Below are 26,170 nucleotides of genomic sequence, written 5' to 3' on the forward strand. Positions count from 1 at the left end.
AGTCAAGTAGGAAAGAGAAATTTAACAAGTACATTCAACAGTGTTACAGATGCTGAAATAGGAGGCTAAGCAGAAAGGCACCATTTGTTTTAATGCTGAAAGTGAAAAGGAATCTCTTTACACAAAAATTTCACTTTAAAATGAGTACCTGGGGAAGCAGTTATCACATATTACTTGTATGATAACCTTAGATTCAAACAGGACATTAGCAGCTAAAGAAAGAAAGTATACATTTCTGATTCACAGTTGCTGGACCAAATCTGTTAGAGGGTACAATAGTATTACAAAATTTTGCAAAATAAGGTCATTATTACAAATTATTGTTGTTAAGACATTGGAAGAAATATATTGTTCTAGACACTTATATAAGGTTACCATCAATTTATGACAAAGCATAGCCAAAATACCACAAATTATTGTGTATGAGATTTTGTTTGGTCTTGGCTTTTTTAGGTATTTGAATTTTGTTTGCTCTTGGCTATCTTTACGTTGGCGATCCTTTTTTGAAAGAAATCACGTTATTCCTTCAAAAAAATAGCACAGTGTCTCATTCAGTGCTCTTGACACAATGGGACTCTTAGTCCGTGCTACTGACTAATACAGAATTCTGGTTTTCAATTTCTAAGCAGGATAACGGCCAGTTCTACTTGAAAAATTATCTACAATATCTCTTCTTGGTTGTTTAATTACTCCTATGTTCAGAGTACACAACTCTTTCTTGGATCTACCACTATTTATGTAAAAAATTAAATCTACATCTTTTTTATCTGTTGTTTATGGAAATGAAAAACAATTGACTGTGTTTTCCTCCGAGGGGAGGTAAGTTGGAGGAAACTAGCATTCAGGAAATGTCTATGACGTATCCTGGCTTTCTGCATACATTATCTCATTGGATAATTACATGACTTTGTATATTTGAGCATAAGCAAAAACTACTCCATTAAGGACGAGAATAATTCCAGTCCAGGTGAATTGTTGGTGTTGTAGTCACACAAAGTCCAGGTGTGGGCTTCAGAAAGTTGTAGAGACTTAAGTGCAACTTCAGACTCAGATTGTGGGAAACCTGGGTAAGGAGCCCTCACTAGACCTGGAATAATGACTCAGATGCCTGTTTTGTATACATTCCATGCTCTTGTATTTTTATTTCTTTGAGAACCTGCTATCGACTAGAAAACCAATGAGTAAGGAGCAGATTTTATCCCTAAAGAATTTAGAATGTATTAAGTTTCAGCAATTTGAAGATATGAACCAAACATTAGGCTCTCTTTGACTGTTTCCATAGTTACTTTTTAGGTGTTCCTCAATACATGAAATATTTATTGAGCACCAGCTATGAGCAAGGCATTTTGCAACTTGATTTTGTTTAGTTTGGAAGAGAATCTGAGATTAGAATTGAGAGAGAATGGTGGGCGATCATAAGCAATGGTGATGGGGCTCCTAGAAGCTGGAATGGCTGCATGAAAGCAGAAAAACCTGCTTAAAAAGCGCAAGATAAATAATGTCAGGAATAGAATGGAGACCTCCTATTTTGATACTCTTCATTTCTATGTATCCCACGCTCCTTTGGAAAGTAACCGTGGCAGAAGACAGGCACTTCTACTGTCCCATAACTCTTTCTACTTCTATCTTTCTATTTCACATTAAGATTGGACACATCTAAAAACATAAATGAGAAAAAACTTGATTTCAGTTTCAGTTTTACAATTATTCAGTATGAAATAAAGATGCACACACAGAAATCAGATCAAGGATTACAAGACACAGTTTTCTTGTTTCTATCACATTGTCAGAGTTGCATAGTATGATAGCTCCACCTCATAATTGTAATACCAAGAATAACAGGAATTAAAAATAACAAAATTTGGCTTTTACCGTGTGCAGAGCATTATGCTAAGCACTTTATACACGTTACTCAAATGCTACCTGTTTCATCCATCTCTTTGAGTTGCCCTCAACAAAAGTCTACTCTCGTAAAAACATTTTTTATTGCAGAGTGTAGAATTGCAGTATGATTTCATAAAAGGGATAGAGAGGGGATTTATGTCTTATGGCAGACAGTGAACAGTGTCTATTGCCATTAGACATTTGTCTTCCCTCCAGACTTTCCTTAGCCCTACTAAAATCGAGGGAAGAGAGGAGGCTCTCCCCTGACTGGTTCTCCAGGCAGGTTTGACCCAACTCATTGGTACTTTCTTTCCTAGTTCACTGTTCCTCAGTGTCAAATGTTCCTACCACCCTTTATAATTCGTCCCTGAAGGCCACATTGCCCATCTAAGGGCTTGTCACAATATTCTGATAAGATTAAAACAGAAACGGATCCATTCCCTTCAAGGAGTTCTCATACCTGCTACCAAAAGAATAATTTTTTTCACAATTTTATTATTACATTACCTGGTTTTATCATTCCATCAAGCCTGGGAGGTAGGTGTCAGCATCCTTATTTTATGATATAAGACAAGAACTTAGACAGGTTCCGTAACCGGCATTCCACCACTCAGGCTGGTAAGTGCAAGAGCTAGGTTTGCGAGCTGCCTCTCAGCTCTCCTAAGCACCCCGTGTTAACGCCCACCTCTGCACCTTTGTTCCAGCGATTGCCCTTTAGAACCTTCCCTCCCTTTTCTGCCAATCACATTTTGATCCTTGTCCTACCCAGCTCAAGTGGCACATTATTGTGAAATGTCAAAGCACACGGATAAAAAGAAGATTCTAAATGTCCACTGAGAGGAAAAACAGGTCACTTACAGAAAAATCAAAATCAGCATGGCATCAGACTTTCTCAAAAACTTTAGTGCTAGAAGACAATGGAGAAACACCTTCAAACCCAAGAGGAAAAGTTAATTTTATCACAGAATTCTATCGTTAGTCAGTGTATTGATTAAATGCAAGGGGAGCAAGAAGACATTTTCAGTCATAAAATGATCTAGAGAATTTACCTTTTATATCCCTTTGAAACATATTTGAGGGTGTTCTTCAGCAAAACAAGTGAGTGGACTAAGAAAGATTCAGGAAACATAGGATCATATTGACAACAGGAGATGCTAGAGAGGATGTGGAACAACGGGGAGTCTCATACATTGTTGGTGTGAATGCAAAAATGGTACAGCCACTTTGGAAGACAGTTTGGTGCTTTTTTAAAAAACTAAACATACTCTTACCATGTGATCCAGCAATCATACTCCTTGGTCTTTATCCCAAGGAGTTGAAAATTGATGACTGCACAAAAACCTGTACACAGAAGTTTATAACAGCTTTATTCATAATTGCCAAAATTTGGAAGCAACCAAGATGTCCTTCAGTAGATGAATGGATAAATAAACTATGGTACATCCAGACAATGGAATATTATTCAGTGCTAAAAAGAAATGAGCTTTCAAGCCATGAAAAGACACGGAAGAATCTTAAACGCACATTTTTAAGTGCAGGAAGCCAATTTGGAAAGGCTATGTACTGTATGATGCTAACTATATGACATTCTGGTAAAGGCAAAACTACAGAGACAATAAAAAGATCAGTGGTTGCCAGAAGTTAGAGGGGGTGGGATGAATAGGCAGATCACGGAGAATTTTTAGGGCCGTGAAACTGCTCTCTATGATAGTATAAAGGTGGATGCATGTCATTATACATCTGTCCAAACCTACAGAGTGTACAACACCAAGAGTGATCCCAAACGTAAACTATGGACTTTGGGTGATTATGATGCGTCAACATAGGTTCACTGATTGTATCAAATTACCACTCTGGTGGGGGTGGCGATAATGGGGAGGCAATGCATGTGTAGGGGCAGAGGGTACGTGGGAAATCTCTGTACCTTCCCCTCAATTTTACTGTGAACTTAAAAGTGCTCTGAAAAATAAAGTCTATGAAAAACAACAACAATGACAACTGAGACCCAGGATAATAGATTTGCAAGAAACCTAGACAGAAACCTGTAGGAAAGGGCTTCTGCCATTCAAAGAAGGGGAGTGGGGATAACAGATAAATTGATGTGTTAGAGCTTTGAAGAAAATGAGAACTATTGTAATGATGACTTTGCAAAGAGAAAAAAAAGATTCTAAAGTATTATAGGAAAGAAAATGTGATTGTGGGTTCTACAGTTGATAAGTCAGTCTCCATGATTGTATATTTTACATTGATTTAAACAAAATTATTATATAATTTTTCAGAAACAGAACAGCATAATGGTTAAAAATAAAAGTGCCTGGGTCCATCACTTCCTGTCTAGGGACTTTGGGAAAGTGACTGTGACTCATTTCCTTCACCGATATGAAAGAGATTTTAATATAGGATCTGCTTCATTGGGTTCTTGTAAGTACTAAATGAATCAATGCACACAAAATGCTTAGAATGTTACCTGGCACATAAAAATCACTCAGTACGTATTAACTCTCACTGCTAAGTAAGAGAATTAAATAGAGTACTAGAAGAGTGTTAAAAATCGCTTTTCTGGAGCATGAAGTCATACCCAAAACTAATAGGTCAAAAACCAGCAGCCAAGTGTATTGTTTACAGATACGGAGTAAATGATCAGAAGACAGCCAAAGAATTCGAAGAGCAGCCCTGGTGACACAGAAGTGATGGCACAGAGGCTGGCTATTTTTCTTGAAAGTCTATACATTCTGGTTTTTTCAATGTGCATATATTATTTTGGAACAAACGTTAAATGATTTCTAAAAAATCCCTCTGCAGGTAATTGTCTTATACTCCAGTGTTTTTTTTAAAGACTGGCACCTGAGCTAACATCTGTTGCCAATCTTTTTTTTTTTCTGATTTATCTCCCCAAACCCCCCAGTACATAGTTGTATATCTTAGTTGCATGTCCTTCTAGTTGTGGCATGTGGGACGCCACCTCAGTGTGGCCTGACGAGCAGTGCCATGTCCACGCCCAGGATCCGAACCCTGGGCTGCCGCAGCAGAGTGCGCGAACTTAACCACTTGGCCACGGAGCCGGGCAAAAGTGGTCCACAAACCAGGAGCACAGATATTGTTGTTAGAAAAGTAGACTGCCCTGTCCCACCCCAGACCTTCTGACTCAGATTCTGCTTCGTAACAAGATCTCCAGGTGATTCATATTTACGTTTAAATTTGAGAAGCCCTGGTCTCTTTGTCATTTTACTTCTCTTCCTAAGGGGTAAGGCCAATAAGAATCTGTTGACTGACTGACTGACCAGCACCTTCTTATACTCACCCCCAAAACATGTGGCTGAGAACTAATATTAAGGGAACCAAATAACCTATTTCACTCAGCTTTAATTAGCTTTGTTGTTAATCTACTAGGTACCAGCTTACTTCAGTTTAGTGCTAGGCATTCCAAGTTGAATAGACATTTTTTAAACATCATTGAGGTGCTTATAGTTTAATGATGATAACATACGCAGTAGTGGAATGTGATATACAGTGTGCTCCAGTGATATTCTCAGGATACAATGGGAGCACACAACAATGCCATTCAGGTCATGGTGGAAGGGTAGGTCATAATTAAACCCAAGCTTTCGTGTTGGCACAGCAGTTAAGTTCACAGGTTCCACTTCGGCAGCCTGGGGTTCACTGGTTTGGATCCTGGGTGAGGACCTATGCACTGCTAATCAAGCTGTGCTGTGGCAGGTGTCTCACATATAAAGTAGAGGAAGATGGGCACAGATGTTAGCTGAGGGCCAGTCTTCCTCAGCAAAAAGAGGAGGATTGGTGGCAGATGTTAGCTCAGGGCTAATCTTCCACAAAAATGAAAAAGCAACATCACTCTGAAAGCATATCCATGATCCAGGAGCTGGGTGCCATACCAAATTCAGGGAGATCAGATGGGAGCTTAGTGTAATAATCTAGAAAAGATGTTAAAAGGACTTTAGTTCCAGCAGTGGCAGTGGGAATGGAGTAGGAGGCAGAGTTGAGAGATATCAAGGAGGCACAATCTATAGGACACGATAGTTAATTGGATGTGTGGAGTATCGGAAAAGGGAAAGATTCTAGAATGACTTTCAGGCTTTTAGCTTTGTTTGCTATGTGTGTGATGATGCTTTTTATAGAAAGAGATGCATTTTGGGCAGGAGTGGAAACTAGGAAGTTGGCGAACTCAGTGTGGAGTGTGATATTCTGAAGGAAATGTTCAGTGTCATTTGGATATGTAGATTTGGGTGTGATGAGCCTATAATAACATCACCCATTGAGAAGAGATTACGATATTAATATCAGATATTAGAAGCGAATGTCAGGGGCCAGTCCAGTGGTGCAGCAGCTAAGTTCACATGTTCTGCTTCAGCGGCCCAGGGTTTGCTGGTTCACATCTGGCGTGCGGACCTACGCACCACTTGTCAAGCCGTGCTGTGGCAGGCGTCCCACATAAAACAGAGGAAGATGGGCATAGATCTTAGCTCAGGGCCAGTCTCCCTCAGGAAAAAGAGGAGGATTGGCGGCAGATGTTAGCTCAGGGCTAATCTTCCTCAAAAAAGAAAAGAAGCAAATGTCAGATACTAGACTGGGTAACTGAGAAACACCGACATTTAAGGGTGAAGCAAGAGAACGATATCCTATGAAGAAATTTGAGTACACACAGCCAGAGAGGTAGATGAAAAACCGGAAAGAAGGAGCATCGTATAAACATTTCCATTCAAGCCTCAATGTGGCCTATTCCTCTTCTGTTAATGAGGGTGAGACCTTCAAACTGCATGTATCCAGGCTGGGCATGCCTCAATTTGTCACAATGGTATACATATAAGTAATGTAAGCTCCTATATTGTTTATACTAATTCTAAATCTGAAAATCATTATGTTTGAAAGTTACATATTGCAGGATATTTAAGCAGTTTGTCATGGGGTTGGCAAGCATTTTCTGTGAGGGGCTAGATGGTAAATACCCTAGGCTTTCTGGTTTCTGGGGTCTCTGTAACTATTCAACTCTGCTGTTAAAGCACAAAAGTCTCCACAGACTTTATGTAAATAAATGGGTGTGGCTGTGTTCCAGTAAAACATTATGTCTGGAAACTAAAATGTGAATTTCATGTAATTTTAATGCTACAAAATATTAGTTTTCTTTTGCTTTTTTCAACCATTTAAAAATGTAAAAAACCATTCTTAACTCTTCTGCTATGCAAAAACAGGCAGCTGTCCAGATTTGTCCCAAAGGCCATAAATTGCTGACCCCTGATGTAATTACAGTCAAATACTGAAAATAACATCTAGAATTATGAGGCATAAGGTGAAAGAAAGGGATCTTAATTTAAAATTATGATTTAATGGGTCAATAGCTAAAAGATGCATAAAAGTGGAAATAATTTCATATGGCATATCTTTACTATATTGAGTGCCACCGTTCAGAATTTATTCTGTGAAAATTCTGAATTAGAATATACACTAACTTTCCCAATTTTGTTAATGTATCTCCTGATCAAATTTGGCTTAAATGCATAATCTCTTTACTGCTTTGCACCAGGGTAAGCCTAATAATATTGTGGTTCTTAGAAAGTACCTCAGCAGGTAGCATTTTGCTTTTTAAATATTCTCCTGTATCTAGCCAAAATTTTCTTCCCTTGCTTCATCTCTTTAAGAGTTTATTATCACTGGATTTATTCAGCTACTTTAAAAATGAATGGGGTGTTCAGAGCAAAATAAATGCCATAGAATATCTGTGGAGAGAGCTTAATTTAGCAACTATCTGGAAGATTAAAAGTTACCTAGCTTGATTCTGGAATAAGATTGTCTCCTTCCAATAATGGAAACCATTTTGAATTCATGCATATAGCTGAGCCATATGACAGTGGGAATAAAGAGCATGCTAAATTTTTTAGGTCCATAACTGCCAAAAAGCAAAGCAATGAAACATAACAATTTTCAAAATCCCTTTGCCAGCTACTTTATGATTCTAGCCATTATTTTCTGAAATGTTAGTAATTTCCAAGTTTAATGTTAAAGGATTTGATGTTGAATTTGAATTTGATTAAATTCAGAGAAATCATTGTGAAGATTTATAATAAAATCTTTAAAAAATGGGTTTAGGAGGTTTACTTGCCGATGAAATTCACAGGAATTTTAAATATGTATGGTAATGAGGAAAGAGAAACTTTTCCCTGAAAGTGATGGGCTATTTGGCCACATTATAGGGGAAATATTCACTCCTGGATTTGAAATCTCTTTTAAGATATAAATTTGGTTCTCCCTTCCAAAATATTTTATGGTTGTAAGTTGGTTGCCAGGAAAGGTCAAAGAAATTTTTTAAAATCTTTTTTATAATTTCCATGTCTCTACAGAGAAATTATACCCACAAGTTTAACCCAGTAACTGTTCTTCTTTTCCTGGGGGCTCTCCAAAATTTTGGTCAGACGAAAAAAATAAAAACAAAACAATGCAACAAATAATTCCCTCCAGACTACAACCAGAGAATATTCACAATATTCATAACTTGTGATTCTACCTTTCTTAATGAATAATATTTTATATATTCTTTCTTGTGTGGTCTTTTCACATAGCATAGCAGTGAAGATCATGGATTAGAGTCACTAAGCAAGGGTTTGAGTCCCAGTTTGGCCACTGGCCAAAAGACCTCACACTTTTGGGCCTTGGTGTCTATTTGTTAAAGGAATAATAATACACTTGCTTTATAGGACCATTGCAAGTACCAAGTGAGGCTATGCATATCGTATATGTGCTTAATAAATGTTACCTATTATTTTTAGTGTAATTATGTTTAGTTCAGTGGAAAGCACATTTTGCTAACTCCCTTCCTAGTTGAGAGAAAAAGGTTTTCTGGATTCCTTGGGTGACATTGGGAGATGGGATATTATCGCTATCTGCCTTCTCTCTGAGGAGACCAGAACCACCTGGTAGGATTCCAGTTACATGCCAGACTCCCCCTCTACCCAAAGGAAAGACTAGAAAAAAATCTATGTGGGACATTTACTAACACACAGAAAGTATGGGGTTTTTTTAAACCCAGGGAAACCAACAAACTTATACTATTATATTGTGAGAGGAAACTTCTTTAATGACCCAGTTCCTAGACTCAGGTATACCCTTGGCTATTTGGAACACCATGGCACTGATCTGAAAGACTTTCTCATCAATGTTAAACTATTTCATGCTAATCCAGTAAACATTTTGACATGGTACCCATAAAAAATTGCCAACATGGTATAATGATAATTGACATTCCTGACAAAGTACCTAGAACATTGATTAGGCAGAATAATTTAGTTGAATTAAATTGGAGTAAAGAGGAAGTAACCTGATTATTTTCCAGATTCTCCTATTTCACGGAGTTGTTCCATCATTTATTCAGTTGTTTAAGGTAGAAATCTGGGTCATCCTTGGCACCTTCTCCTTACTGCTCATAACCAATCTATTACTAAGTCTGATCAGTTTTATCCCTCAAACATTTTCTGTATCTCTTGACTTTTTTTTTGTCTTTCTACTATCACCACTCTAAGGCCTGAACAATTGCAGAAGTCTCCTAACTCATTATTGTCTTCCCTTCCAATCCATTCCCTACCCAGAACGATCTTACCACCATGCAAATTTGATCACATCTCTCTTCTGGTTAAACTCTCTTTGGTTCCACATGACTCTTAAACTATAGTTAAAAATCCTTCCTGTGAGCTTCAAGGTCCTGCAGCTCTGATTCCTACTGAATCATCCACCTTACCCCACACCTCTCTTCCTTCTGTTCCACATCTATCACGTCATCTCTCAGATCCCTATACACATGATGCTCCCTCCCACCCGGTGCTGTTCCCTCTGCATAGGACACTCTCCTCTTCCTGTATGCCTAGGTATATGCTCCTCATCCTTTAGTTCTCAGGTCTATTTTGAGTTCCTTTGAAAGTCTTCTTAGATCTCCTCTGACAAGTTCAAATCCCTCTATTATACCCTGTCATAGTACCATAGTAGCACAGTACATAGTATAACAGTTATAGCATCATAAACCTTTCATTCACAGACCTTATATAATTATTGAAATTTTATATTTGTGTGACCCTTTGACTAATGTATACTTCCACTGAGTTAGGAGATCATTTTCTTTCCTGTTTTGCTTTCTCTCCACTATAATACTCTAGGACAAAATGTCAGCATCTTCATAAAGAAGGAATTCAATAAACATTTGGGGAAGGAATGAAGAAATGAATCACTGATGTTCTTGGCTTGGATGAAATAGTTGTATTCTCTTCTTAATTTTTATTTATTGATTTGAAAATCATGTTTAATAATATCTATTTTGTTCACCCCATGGGATTCTCATGTAGATAAAACAATATAATATGCTAAAATTCTTTAAATTTTTTGTCTCCTCAAATGAAACATATGCAACTATGTCCTGAATATTCATATAATATTCAGAACAGGAAATAAAAACAATAAATTATTAAATTCTATTCAATGCATTTTTATTAAGAATTTTTTTAATTTGAGTTTTTATTTGAAATTAGTAACCCATCCTGGGAATATCTCTATGAGACACTGGACCCTGTTTTCTGTTAGTGGACAAGAAGGCTTACTCTGTAAAACCTTTGACAATACAGTTTGTGGCCTTTTGAGGAAAAGCTTAGAATATGTTAGCCACATTTTCTAATTTTAATACATGAAATCAGAGGAAATGAAGAGGTAGATAAGGTATGACCACAAGGCAAATGTGGGAGGAAAGTCAGGCTCCAGCTTTTTGACTTTATAGTTTGTTATCCCCAGCAAAGAGACCTCTAACTGCTCTGGAAGGAAAAGAATCAAATCAAATGGGTAGATAACTAACTACCCATTCTAGAGAAACATATTCAGTTTTGAACCAGGTGTGACTATAAATAAAATAAATATTGGTGCTCTTGAAAACTAACGACAAAATTCTGTTAAGTACATACAATTTTATCACTTTTAGAATGTTTAACAGTCCTGGACCACATCAATATAAACGCATAAGGTATGTTACATACTTGGTATATTTCTCATTTCACTTTTTGCCCTTTCACGTTTTTGGATATTGTGTCAATTTGGGTTAGGAGTTCCTATCAAGAATATGAAGATGAGACACTGTTATCCTTTACCTAAAATGAAATGAACTTTTATAACTTGAAACTAATGACTAGATTATTTCAGGTTTCAAAATAGAGACTAAAGGAGCCATTTAGGTTTATTTCACAGTATTTAAGTAGAATATAGTAAACAGAAGAAGTATACAAAGATAAGTCTAATCATAAACATAGCATGTTTGAGACAACTTTTTAAGTATAATATAGTAAGAAAAAATTCTTTAAAATACTTTTGTGTAAAATGCAATCAAATTTAATCAGTTTGGCATTAATTAAGCTCTAATAATGTACTTCAGTGTGTTTCCTAAGTAGTGTGATCTGTTTCCCCTTCATCCAGGTCGATTTGTGCACATTATGGTGTCATCATAATTTTAAAACACACTGAGAAAATGACAGATCTGCAAAATTAAAATAAATGATTAATGGCATTTTTTTTCATGTTTTGCACTAATAGGTATTACTGAGACTTTAAATTAATAGAGCTGTCAAACTCTTGGGTGTTACAGACCCAGCAATGAACCAAAATGGAAATTATATATTCCACAGACACCTAAAGATGACACTTTGGAATATTTTAATTTTTAATTAGTAGGTGCAATTGTTCTGTTCCCCGTAACCACTGCAAATTAATTGGGAATTAGTCACAACCAATCCTTTTTTTTAACAATCTGAAATGAAGAGATCGGTGCTTTACACCTTAACATTCTCATTCGGGGGGCAGAAAGCACACATGCAGTAAATTGCATTGTCAATTACAAAAACAACAACTGTTGTGAAATTAGGAAAAATTATGCACAGGTAAACAAAACTAATTAATGCATAAGTAACAGGGGAACACACAAAATAATGCCCAACTAAACACTAATGTGCCAGTCTTTGAAAAAAATAAAAGCTTTAGAAATATAAATTTATGCAAAAGCATTTACCAGTGAAGTCCTAGGTAAAAGGATGCTTTCCGTTTATGTTTTATTTAACTGCTTTTGGAGTCTCACTACCACTATGCCTTAAAAAACACCCACCAGAACAGAAGTCTGCTTATTCTAATACGTGTCAAGATGGCAGAAGATTGTTAATTTTCTACTCCTCCAAATTTCCACATTTAGACTCATTAAATAAGAAACAGTGGTATTTCCTTCTTTAAGACTTATCCTTATTCTGTATTTAAATATTAGGCAAGTGCAATTTCTAGGCACATCAGGAGAATATTCATTATCTACACTTACCTGTTAAGCATTTCCTACCGATAATTTATGGATTACTCTTTTCTTTCATCACTAAAAATACAAATGTTCCCTTGTTGGCTTTTTCCCTCTTCTAAAGTAAGCCATTAGAGCAGCTTAAGATCCCTTAAAAATGGTGCGTCTACAAAATCGGTGTCAAGTTACAATAGCTGTATAACTTTTAATGAGAAAATTATATTCTTATCAAATTTTCAAAACAAGACTAATTTCCAGGAAATCAACCTGGTGCATTAAATATTATTTAATAGTATTTAATCAATTTAAAGCAAGGGCCTTGGGAGTTTCAAGAGTTGGGTAAACTTGCAGATAACTTTCACAGTGCTGTTTTATTCTGGATGAGTTTTAATATAATTTTCTTTTCAGATAATTATTAAAGATGTGTAAATATTGTGGTGAAATGATGTCCTTTACCAAAATGAGTTTATCTGTAAATGATCATGGGAAAACAATAAAAGCCACGCTACATTTTCTGTAACACTTTGGCCAAAACTCAAAAAGATGTCAATTTTTGTCCCATCATAAAATAAATGAGTTTAAATTTTTTTTTCCTGTATGATTCAGGATAACAGGGAAGTTAATCTAAACAATGAAAAAGAAGAAAATTCAGGTTCATTATTAAATGTAACAATAATATACACCATAAAATAACTAAAACTTGCTTAATGTTGCTAAATGTGATATATAGTAATTTTCAACAAACCTTCAATACTCCTTTGTGATTTCTCGGTAGCTGGTTATAGGAATAAAGAAACAGTTTCAAGAAGATTAAGTAATTCTGTGAAGTCCAGAGGTCACTGATACAACAAATATAAGACCTTGGACTTTGGCTTTTAGTCCTTTTTCCCATGAATTTGGATATATGTATTTTGCATAGTAATCCTCCTAAGAGAGTTTTTCCCTCCTTCCTTATGGAAGTTCCATAAAACATTGCCTGCAAGGAGTGAAAAATATTTTTAACCTCAGACTATCTTGAATTTCTGCTAAAGTGCTAGAAAAGTTGATTATTTCAGTTGTAGATGCCAGCTTGCTCAAAGTTAACTTTTAAAATATTAAAACCTAGTGTGGGTTTCAAATAAAAACCTGATATACAGATGTTTTAATAAAATGGTTGAGATTCTATAATAAAAGAGTAGTAAGGTTGTATAATTTCTAATCTGTTTTCAGTTCCAGGTCCGTGATCAGTTAATTTAGGTAGTAGGTACAAGGAGATCCACCTACCATAAAGGCAAGCAAAGTAAAGCTATTTTCCTACTTCTCAAATTCACCCCATCCTCCCCATAAATATTCCCATGTACTGTTTATATTGAGGCTTTAGTAGCTTCTTGTTAGGAAGCAGTTCTATGTACAATTTGCCTTTCAAAATATGCATTGTATTTTTATTAATCAAGAGAGAGATAAGCACATCAGCTCTGGTAAAAAGCAATCCATTTGACACCATTATATTTTCTAATACAATATTATGTGAAATGCTCATTTAAATGGTATCCAAAGTAGAAAGGATTTTCATGGCATTCAATTTTACTCGTAGATTGAAAGGGCCATTAAAACAATTTCTTCTCCAAGCAGCTTATTTTGCTTCTCAGCTGCAAGTGTCCTATGCTAGGTTTACTGTGCTTAGAACGGCTGTGTTGTTAGTGTCATCAAGCTCTGCGGAGCCTGTCCACCATGGGTGACCCTGCTGGTATTTGAAATACCAGTGCACAGCTTTCAGCATTACTGCAGCCACCACCGTATGACAATCTACAGATGGGTGGTGTGGTTCCTAGACCAGGAAACAAATCGGGACAACAACAGTGAGAGCACTGAATCTTAACCACTAGACCACCAGGGCTGGCCTTGAGTTGCAGGGGAAAGTCAAAGTGCCAAGGAGACTCACTGCCTGGCTGCCTGTGTTATACTTGTGCTCCTTTACTCAATGCTATGCATTACTGAAAGCTTCAGAGACATATTTCCTCCTGTCTTGACCTTTTTATCCTTAGGCAAACAAACTTAATGAACTGATGACAGGTTTGGGAGTAGAAAAACAAGTTAGGAACAGTCCCAGTCTTATAACTCTTTGCTTCATGACCTTGGACATTCACTTAACCTCACCTCCACAGTCTAAAAGCCCCTCCCATAACTTGCTCGTAATAGTCTTAAACTATGTTTGCCTATAGAAAAGTAATCTAAAACATATATTGCGTGTGGTCATCCACATCTTACTGGCCTAAAGAAATATCTAAAAGTTAACTTTATCCTTATAAATGAGCAGAAAAACTATGCCTTTTTGGTCACTTATTATCACTCAAGCAACTGTCTCTTTTACTTGAACAACTGGTAGATGCTATCTCAACTGCTTAAATGCAGGACACAAGATTGGGGGAATAAATGAAGTTTTCTCAAAGTGAGTAAGAGTTAAGATTCAAAGTTGAGGGCATTTCTCAGACTTCTTTAGTATTTTTGTAAGAGATATGGAAATGGAGACTATACTGTGAAATCTCCAAGTTGGCAGATAAACACTTTCTGGCTAATAATATGCCAAACTGATGGGGACAATTCAGGCAGATCCCAAAACAGCCATATACAAATGCAATCTAAGGAGAGTGGTGGTGTTTTCCGTTCTAGTCAAGAAAGAGTGAGTACACCTCCCTGAAGACACCTACAAACCCTCACAGAATACACGGGCAGCCAGCGGAGGATGGTGAAAAGCAAATGCTAGCAGGTAGCTTGGGGAAGGAAACCAGAGCCTAAGGTGCTGTTGAACCAGTGAGGTGTTTCTGTTTTTTCTTCCCTCTCATACTTCCTAGCCTGGATCTATATAGGCACCCACAAACTTAGAACTGTACACCAAGCACAGATGGAGAGCTCCAAGAAAAGCCCTGTTTTTCTTATTCAAGGGGTAGGAAAGAAGGGCCCTACAGGTCAGAGAGAGTGGGAGAAATACCTTCTTTCATTCCCCCCCAATCCCTCCCATCACAGTTCCCTGGCTCCATAGCAGTGGCAGGTGCCTACAACTCCAACGAAGGAAAGCCCTGCTTTCTGACCAGCAAAACGATGGTCCCAAAAGTATGGATGGATACCTACTGATTTTTTTCTTTCTCTCTATCTCCTTACCACAGGGCCCTGGAGGCAGACGCTATATCAGGAAGTGCATGGCAGAGCAAGGGAATTAAAGCCTTGGATTTCTAGCCAGAAAAGCAATATGAGAACTCTGGGATTAAAAAAACATCAGTGAGATCCTGGAGAGGAGAGGGGCATAAAAAAGCTATCCCTTAAAGTTGTGTGTGATCTCCTGAGTTTACCCCTGACCATAGATTTGACTTTAAAAAGCACACTGATAACTCGGATAACTGATTTAGGAACTAGACCACCACCCAGGTTCCAGACAGGCATATGCATCTTATACACTTAGGGTAAATCTGAATAACAATGCAAAGACTTTGAAAATTAAACTGACATTAGAACCACAACTTACAGGAAGCAGATCAGGATTTGTGACCCGAACCCAACTGGGCCAATTACCCGCTGAAATAGCAACAACAACAAATCAACAGTTCCCACATGAATTAAACAATACACAGAGTCTCATAACATGATATTTAAAATGTGCAAAATGCAATCTAGAATTTCGCAACATAGGGTGATCCAGGAAAATCTCAAAAACTTCCAGGGGAAAAGATAGCCAGTGCTGCAAATCCTGAGATGATCCAAGTGTCGGAATTTTCAGACAAGAGTTTTACAGCAGCTACTATAACCATGTTCCAAGAAATAATGGCAGACACTCTTGACATGAAAGGAAGGATGGACACTATCCGCTGAGAAATAGAGGATGTTAAAAAAGGAAACCAATTGGCAATTTTACAACTAAAAAAATACAATGACTGAAATAAGAAATTAACCGGGTGGGCTCAAGAAGAGGATGGAGATAAGAGAGGAAAAAGTCAGTAAACTTGAATATAGATATTATCCAAAACAACAATAGAAAGAATAAAGAGGAAAGAAAAAAAAATTAACAGAGACTCAGAGATCTATGAGATAATAAGTAACGTATCTAAAACATGTCATCAGAGTTTCAGAAGGAAAGGAGAAAGAATGTGATGCTTAAATCAATATTTGAAGAAATAATGACTGAAAACGTCCCAATTTGGCAAAAGACATAAACTTACAGATTCGTGAAGCTCAGAGAAACTAAAACAGAATAAGCTCAAAGAAATCCATGCCCAGACTCATCAAAATCAAACTGCTGCAAACTAAAGACAAAGAAAAGAATCTTGAAAGCAGCCTGAGGAAAATGATGCATTACTTACTGCGGAGCAATGATTCAAACGCCTGGGGATTTCTAATCAGAAACCATATTATGTAAAAGACACTATGCAAGGCATGAAGGGAAATTAAAGATGCATCTTAAAATGTTTACAATTAAGTCAAAAGAACCAGACACAAACATGTACAACCAAAACACAAGGCCATGCATCGGGATGGCATTAAGAAGATAGCAACAGAGAGTCACAGGAGTACAAAGGATCAGGCAAATATTTCAGACAGATGGAAAGTTAAAAAGTCTTCATGAGGAAATTGCTGCTAAGCTTGGCATTGAAGAAAGGGATTTTATTTTATATTTAGTATATATGTATTTATATCCCATCAGCTTCCAGAAAGATTTTGAAGTAACTTAGGAAAATATATCTATCCCACCAGGATAGGATAATTAGTTCAGGCAATCTGAGTAAAGGGAAAAAAAATAAGTCTATCAAAACAATAAACCATAGGTAAGATTAGATGCAAGAAATGCAAAGCATGGGTGCTAGAGAATTGCTGGAAGAAACCACAGATTTGCTGGTAGCCTGCTTGGAGGCCAGAAGAATGAGTCTCTTTCTAACCCACAAAATAGAGAATTAGGATTTTAGGTACAAAATTCAGCAGTATGAGTAGTAAGCCTCTGGAACATGGTCTCTATGAAGCATGGCAGGCTGATGGCAGACTTGGGAGAATAATTGAACGCCAAGACAAAGACTCTGAACTTTATTTTGTGTAAAATGAGGAGGGATCGGACTTTGAGACCAAGGCGTAAGATGATCATAGTTGGGTTTTTCAGCTGTAATTCTGGCAGCAATGTGATGGAGAGTTTTGGCAATACTGGGAAGCACAAAATAATGTATTAAATAAAGAGAAAAAATGTAAATCAGCTGAAGAAGCATTGAATTCTCTTCTAAATGATAGAGTTGTAACTGACACTAACATTAGAGAAACATTAAGGCCCCGAGGAGTGACCGAGTGAGGCATCAAAGTGTCATAATGAAGAGAAAGGCAGTAGAGCCCCCGAGCCTCCCCTACCTCTTACTGTGCGACCTGGGGCAAGTTGCTTGACTTATTCGCTTCACTCTTTTTAATTTATGATATGGGAATTATAATAACTATTGACTTCTTAGGGTTGTTTTGAGGATTAAATAAATAATGAATATGAACATACAGAACAGAAACTGGTACATGGTAGACACTCACTAAATGATAGGCACTGCTACCATGGTTTCCTCCAAACCTCTCCAGGACATCCAAATGTCTTGAAAACTCAATCAGCCTTCATCTAGATACCACTAAATTTGTGGGACTAGAAAATTTTAAACCTATGAAATTTGTATTTTCTCTTTTAGTGGCCTGAGATCAACCTGTATTCTGGCAAATGATTCAAAATTAAATACCAGTTTGAAATTAGGATTATTTTTAATAATTACAACAACAAATACATAAATAAAAATCTAATAGGCCCCAGAACACTGTTGTTCTTTTTAAAGAGTTTGTGTTTTAAAGTTGTGCTAGATATAGTTTTTTTGTGAAAACAGTGTCAAAATGAAGTTAAACTCCAGTTAACAGTGTCTAGAGCAATGGGAAAAAGATCAGGTCTTCCTAAGATGGGGTGCAAGCAAAGGTTAGGCAAGTAGCCAGGGTCTGAGTCAAGCAGATGCTACAGCCAGGGAAGAAAAGTGGCATTCAAGTCAAAATATAGCATCTTATAGAATGGTCCAGACAGTGGAAGTGGGGCCAGCAGGAGGCAGTTGCTCTTGGGCAGTAAACAACCAGGTATCTTCCCCAGGAATACCAGGGATCCAACCTGAGACAGCAAGACTACCAGGCTTGGCAGGCACAGACTGACTACCAGGTCAGCGCTGAGTTGAATGTTAAAGGTATTTAACATTGGAAGCTGATATTGGGCAAAGTGGCTTCAGAGTTATGAGACGTATTATACTAAGGAAAGTATATAAAAATGGCAAAGGGAGACGAAAACACACGTAAATGCTTTCCAGAATTTGCCTTGACTTCGGCTGTCACTTTGATGAGTCTTTGTATTTTACCTGTGGTCATTTCACCATTTAGCTTATGATCTGTTCATGATGTCCTTTCCATTCTCTACCACGTGGAAGAAAGTTTCAGGAATGCTTTCTATCTTAATCAGAGATGAAGCACCTAGAGTGATAATTGCATTACAACCTCTTTGGCATTGCTTTTCATAAAAGTATCACAAGTAATAACTAATACATGGCTATTAATATTTCAAAGTATGAACAGAATGCAGCCTATATAATGTGTAAAATGAATACATAATTGATAATGCAGAGGGAAGTAGCCCAAAGAAGCTTAATTGTATCATACCAGGAAACAGAGCGATTAAATCTTTTAAGGGTGAAAAAGTATTTCTTCTCTGATACATTCAAATTCTTTGCTTTGAGAATGTAATGAATAAAGATAACTCAAAATAACTTTTACATGTATTTATATATGAAAAATATGTGAATGAATTGCTAGCCAACCTACATTATGTTCAGTGAAAAAGATTTAGTAGAAAGCATTTTTTTAAAATTGTTATACTACCCCAAGAAGTATTTAAGAAATTCACAAATTCAAAACGCATTTGATATTGGTAGGCTAATGATGTGTGAGGCACAGTGCTATGCTCTGGGGGTACAAAGATGACCAAAATCCTGGTGCCTGACCTCAATAAGCTTATTTCTACCAATGAGCTAGGCAGATAAGCTGATAATTTCAGCGTAACATAGTTACATGCTTAGTGCTTTGATAAGGCTATGAAGCACTCAGGCTAAGCTTTTAGACTAGTTGGGGTCAGGGATGGAGTAGAGAAGTGGAGAGAGGGGCCACGCTCAGGAAAGGACTTATGGAAGAGGAGCAGCACGAAATGAGTCTCAAAAGATGAGCTGTGTTACTCAACTAAAGAAGGAGAAATGCTTATTTGGATAAGAGGGAAGTGCATGAAAAGAGGAAAAAGAAAGAAGAGAAGATATTGATGAAATCGGAAGTCTGATTCAAATAATATTTTATCAGATATAAGGTAATTTAAATGACTTTAAGTAGAAGAGTGTCATGGTGAGATTAGTATTTTATAGTGATCATTCTAGAAAAATAGATTTACATGGAAAAGAAAGAAAATGGAGATGCAGAAAGATTGATGTGATTACTGCCAGGAGGGAGAGAGAAGTGAAATGAGCCAAATCTATGACAGTGGTAGTAGGGATAGAAAGAAAGGAAAAGATTCCAGAAATGTATCATATCAGAAAGTGAGCATGTTAATTGAATTTGAGGGTACGGAGAGAAGTGTGGGATGACTCTCAGATTTCTAGCTTAGGAAACACTGGGTACATAATGGTTTCACTAACTCAGTATGATAAAGGGAAGAGCAGGAGTTTGGGAATGTACGAAGTCAGTATTTGGTGGCGGGAAGGAGAGGGAGGGAGGCAGACGATGGGTCCGTTTTGCTTATTCTGAATTTGAGGCTCCTGGGACTTTGTATAGTCGCTCCTCACTTAACAAATCTTTACTAGGCACCCATCACTTGTAATAAATGGGGGCAGAGGGACTGGATGTGCAAATATAAAATGAAATCTGACCTAGTCTATAACCTCCCATATCTTGCCGTTCTCCTCCCTCTCTTCCTCCCCAAGCTGCCCTTTTTTTCTCCACATAATAGGAAAATATTGACAATAGAGTCAGTGTGTTCAACACGCTCAGGAGGAAGGACTGGGGAGGAAGAAGATAGAAATGAGAAGACAGGCACTGGAGTCCAGCTTACAGAAAGGCTCTTCTTAAACTATTTCAACATAAGCTTTTCTAGAATTAACTGTCTCTTTAGTTTGATATGCTTGTTAACACAGCTAATAGTTATATGGCTAAAATTCGTTCTTTGTTGACTCTGTGACTATTACAAAACTGTGAACACAGGAGTACTTAACAAATTTCTGTTGACTACTTTCCAGTAAGATAGTTGAAAAGGTCATAAAAATAATTACAAAGTATATATTTAAAGAGTTGCTTTTAAGCTCTTTGGTTTTGGCTTTTCCGGATATTTGAACTCAGGATTGGTGAAATTTGTAAGTAAAGATGACCTTAATTTTTTTCAATTACTTTTTTAATCCTGGTAAAATACATGTAACCTAAAATTTACCATTGTAACTATTTTCTAGTATACACTTCAATGGTGTTAAATGCATACACATTGTTGTGCAACCATCTATCTCCAGAACTATATTACTTTTATTATTTTTTAAAAGTACTAATTGATCTAAGAATCAAGACCCATTTATCACCTGCTTTTCCATTTTATAGATTCCACTTAAACAAAAAAAACAGAACTTCTGCTGTGCTCTAAAATTATATCTAGAGCCATTCCTTCATAAATTGAATATCAACTTATGGATATTTAAATTCAGCAAAGAATTTTAACTTTCTACCAATTCTCATACTCTGTAAGAAAAACATTGTGTTATTCAACCGAAGCAAAGAACACTGTCTAGTTAAACCATACCAATGCTATGAATACTAAATATTCTCTTTAGTTAAAGTGAAATTTAAAGTTCAGAGCTCCATGTTGTTCTAGGAAAAGTAGAGTATGCCAGAATGTGAAATAACAATAATGAGCCGCAGTCTAGTATAGTTCGTGGCCCACTGGAGGCTGTGATAAATGTTTTAAATGAATAAGAGAGTTTCCAAGGAAAGAAAATTAAATATAAATTATATAAAATTATTATTAATTTCACAATGGTATAAATCATGATAATTAATAGGTGAAATGTATGTCTTGTTACTAATTTAAAGTTAACAAAAGTATCATTAGAAGGGCTTGTGTGAAATAAGCTAAAATTATTCTAAAACACTAATTAGATTTTAATAGACATAGACTATTGTCTATCAAAGCTGGAGAATGGCAGTAAGTAATTTACCAAAGGTCACACTCTGGAGGGTGGGGTCCCCAGGTTGCCCTGGGCCTTTTCAGGTTGAGACCCACAGTGGGGAGTAGTGATGAAGAGCACAGACGGTGGAGCTGGGCTACCTGGCTTTCAGCTTCTACTTTGCCTCTTATCACCTGTGTGGGATCAGGCAACGTATTTAACCTTTGTCTGCCTCAGTTGCTTCATCCATAAAATGAGGCTAATCATAGGGTTTTGTGAGAATTAAATGTGCCAAAACAGGTCAAGCATCTCAAACTATACGTGGCACAAACTAAAAGCTTAATAATTGTTAGATATTATCATTGCCATTAAGACTTCTTGATTTAAAACATGGTACAGGGACTAAACTCTCCTGCTCCCAAACGAATACAGACTACTCATGGAAGGTGTTTGGTTTCATTGTCTTTCATTCATTGTCTTGCGGGTCAGAGTGGTGAAAAGTGATCTTTCATTAAATACAAGAATACAGCTACCACCACTCCCACCACTATCACCCCCACCGTTGCAACTCACTGCCAGCACCTCCACCAGTTCTACCACCACTGTCATGACCACCATCATCACCATCACCATTATGACCACTATTACTGTCCCCACCATCCTAACCAGCAGCCCCACTCACAACAACACCAACTTTAACATCCATGTGAGTATAAACGTGAATTTGAAAGTGTCTTTTGAAAAGTGAAGAATAATGGACAAAACACAAGTGTATACCTGCTAGTAAAGGGAGGAATAGGAATTTTTTAAAAGATATTTTGAACCAAGTACAGAGAAAGTAGAAGGCATAGAAAGTAACCAGTCTAGAGAGATTTTTAGACAAGTTTGTTTTACATTATTATTACAGAAATAATGGATTTCACAAACTTGGGGTTCAGGTAGCTAAAAGGAACATGCCAAGAACAAACAACAAAAAGTCATACTTCTGTGCTGTACACAAAGACTAAGCCAACAGTTTCAGAATAAAACCGTTGGAAAGGTAAAATGAACACGTCCGTCTTACATGTTAAGCTGTGCTGTTTGGAATCCGTACCTAAAGTTGTTTAAACTAGGGGTTAAGAGAACGGGTTTTAATCAGGGAGTCCTGGGTTTGAGTTTCACATCTGCTACAAACCTGACTTTGAGTAAATTATTTAACCTCCCAAAGGCTCAGTTTTCTCCATCTGCAAAATGGCGATGTCCATTATTGAAAGTTTGTGTGACCATTGGCTAGATACTCACATGTAACGTAAGCACTTAGCACAATGCTTGTGCTAATCTAAGATTAAGACCTTCCCGGTCGCTCCCAGACCAGTCTCCCTCTCAGTCTTCACTATGCAGTAAATGGCACCACCATTCACAGGTAAGAGCTAATTTTTGATTCATCTCTTTACCTCATCTTCCATCCCCAAGAGATCTCATTAGCAAATTCTTTCTGTTTCACCTCCAGAACGTAGCTCAAATTCATCCACTCCCTGCAGCTGTCGTTGGCCAAACCCAGAGTACTCTGATAGACCCTGTCTCCCAGCTACTACTCAGTACAGTCCGTTCTTCAGAGAGCAGCCAAGTGAACTTTAAACATGTGACTCAGATGATGTTTAAAGCCTTGCATAGCTTCCTATTGCTGTTAGAAAGAGCTGCTACTCTACCATAATTTTTTCTACCTGATCTGTCCCCTGCCCATCTTTTCTACTTTACCTCTCTCTGCTCTCCCCTTAGCTCTAGAAGCTTTGGTCACACCATCCTCCTTCCTGTTTCTTTAACACACTGAGCTTTTGACTCTTCTTTCAAAGAGGCATCCCAGATCCACTTATCTAAAGCAGTAGCCACTACGCTCCAGCTAGTTCCTCTTCATCATTTTGCCTTATTTTTTTCATAACTCTTGTAATCTGAAGTTATATTTATTATATTTCTGTTTGTTTATATTTAGTTAGTTTCCTGTTATCAGAATGTAAGTTCCTTGAAGGATGTTATATTATTGTCCATGTTCTGTTATTGATTATGCTCTATATTACTGATCATGCTTCTCTTCTCAGTGCCAAAAGCAGTGCCTAGAATATTTTTGAAATGTGGTTAAAATATTCACAATACAAATGGAAATGAAAACTTTTTCAGATCTAAATGTCTGACAAATAACATCTCATTATGGAGAAAATAACTATAGAGGGAACTGTCTATAGGAAAGGAGGCCCTCGAATCCCGAAATGGAGGCAAAAAAGCACATGGGTAATAAATTCAGGAAGAGTTATGTTTGAAGGGCCCATAAATAATTTTCTCATAAGGTGTTCTGAAATAAGTACTAGAAAGGTTAAGAGAAACTTTTTCAGTTTTGTTTAGTTCCAGAGTTCATAATTAATCTATGGCATCTACAGGTTAGACTTAGGCTAATACAAACATTCAAAAGCTAAATCATTGCCAAGGACATATACTGCTGAAAACCTGAATGCAATGGGTCTGTCACATAAATGGGACAAAAAAGGTACTTGCTGATAGGCCCAAAGCTTATATATCATGAATAGTCAGTTATAGGGGTATGTGAGTAGTTACTTATAGGTGTATGTGATATCTGGAAAGCAAAAATGAAAGTGACATAGCATTTCAACTACTCCGTACTCACCGTGCATGGGGTCTGCATCCATGGTTCCCCATCAATCTGCATTGGCAGAGACTTGCTAGTCCTGTGGGAAAATATTTCATTTTAAGTATAACACTGACATACTTTATATAACAGACTATATGTAAGGTGTAAGATGATGAGACCAAAGAGGGCAAATACGGTAATAGCTAGGCTCTAAATTTATCTCTTTTGAAAGGGACTTCAACTCTGGACTATTAATAAATATCCTAAAAAGTACCTTGGTCATAGGAATGTTAAAAGCTTCCTCGTAAATGTGATGATATAAACAAAAATTCTAGATGCCAAAAGAAAAATGTAGGGTTTATGTTTAATGACACAATCAGAATTCCTACAGTTAAAAGTGCCTCCTTGTTTTCGTGCAAACCCATGTCGTAAACCTGGAGAAAAAGCGTTTGATGTCTTAGATTTTCCAGTATCAGTACTTTCACATACATAACATTAATTATATCTGTGCTGTAATCCATGGTTTCACCTTAGGGTCCTTTTTATTCTACAAGTAATATTTTGGAAAAAATGTTTCTTGGAAAATTTTAAATTTAATCCACATATAAAACCTTACTTTCTAATAATTATTTATTTAATTTTATAGAAAAAATGGTGCACTTTAGTGCATGAAAGAATTTAAGTTAACGATGCTTCAACAGTTTTTTTACTGGGTAATTTGCCCAGTAGAGGCTTCGATGCTTCGGTAAATTAAACTGAATGTGAACCAGATTAGAAAGGATGATATTTCTATGTTAGAATTGTATCTATGGTCTCAACAAGAAAGAATCAAATTTCAATGAACCTGACGAGTATAGCTAACTAAAATTTTGTGAAGTCTGCCAATTTTCATTATTTTGAAATATATCAGCATTCATCATTGATCACAAGAGGCAAAAACAAGGCACATGTCATTATTGGAGGCCTGCATACTTTTAGTTATTTGGTAGTCACACCACGTCACATTCCTTTCTCAATTATAGAGAAAGAACTACCTGATGACCACAGAGGAGCATTGAGCCAGCCGCCGTCCAGCACTTTTCAATCCTGTGTATATTTGCCCCATCTCCATGGCTCCTTCCAAGCCAACCACCTCCAGTAGCTGATCACTCAAATCTGAAAGAAAAGAGAAGTCTTGTAAGTTACAGTGCATATGCATATGCCCACAATTGAATGCCATTAGATATTACGGAGATGAAAAATAAAGGCTACTTCAAAAAGAAAGCTTCTCTGTCTTGGAGAAGGAAGCAAATGAAAAGATGCCCTACTTCTGAAACTTTCAGTTTAAGTAAACCTTGAGGTGCTGTGGAAAAAGATTTTCTGTGAGCTTATTCTAAAACAAAATGGGAAGAATGGATTCTGAGCCAAATAATGCCAAAAAATATACCAGTAGTTTTTAACATCAACAAACTTAATGTAATTCCACATGTATATATGGAACATTTATACATCCCACATCAGACATTTGGCAGCAAATACACATTTCAACACTGCAAATAAAGTATGAAGATGTGCTGTCAAACATGATTTTGTTAAATTACTTGAACAAAAGACCTTAGAGATCATGGACTTTCTCAGTTTAAAGATAAGACGACTCAGTCTCTAAATCATTGAGTGACTTGTCCACAGTCATAGGTAACTTTGCGCAGAATTTCAAGAAAGAACATGAATTTCTTGAGATGTTTTTCTGATGATAAGAACTATGCTACCAAATATTATTTGGGAGTAGACTAGACAATTAGCACAGTGCAATCTTTATTTTTTTAACAGATGACAGTTGAAAGAGGCTAATAGTATAGATATTGTTTGTTGAGTGTTTACTAGGTGCCTCGCATTGGACTAATCACTTTCTATACATCATCTCATTTGCTCCCCCTCAAAACCAATTTAAGATAAATATGCTGATTCCCATTTACAGACAGAGAAGCTGAAAATTAGAGAAATTAACTAATTTATTCATATTCCCTACATAAGAAGTGACAGAGGCAAAATCTGAACCCAACCACTTTGATGCATAACCACTATGCTACGTGTGATAGATCAGCCATACGAGAAAAAGAGACTTTAAAAATTTATAGAAATGCAGGGGGCTGGCCCCGTGGCGGAGTAGTTAAG

At 36.9% G+C, this 26,170-nt stretch overlaps 1 protein-coding gene across 6 annotated transcripts in view; it reads right to left on the minus strand.

The window, feature by feature from the left end:
- Positions 1-26,170, minus strand: part of DGKB (diacylglycerol kinase beta) — a 685,277-nt gene that overhangs the window by 5,490 nt on the left and 653,617 nt on the right. For all 6 annotated transcript variants that reach the window (XM_044766591.2, XM_070509328.1, XM_070509320.1 and 3 more), the window contains 2 exons: positions 25,051-25,171; positions 24,053-24,113 (listed from right to left, as the gene is read on the minus strand). In XM_044766591.2, coding sequence (XP_044622526.1) covers positions 24,053-24,113; positions 25,051-25,171 — 182 coding nt within the window. The remainder of the gene's footprint in view (positions 1-24,052; positions 24,114-25,050; positions 25,172-26,170) is intronic.

The sequence above is a fragment of the Equus asinus genome, chromosome 1 (assembly GCF_041296235.1).
Source record: "Equus asinus isolate D_3611 breed Donkey chromosome 1, EquAss-T2T_v2, whole genome shotgun sequence".
Taxonomy (NCBI): domain Eukaryota; kingdom Metazoa; phylum Chordata; class Mammalia; order Perissodactyla; family Equidae; genus Equus; species Equus asinus.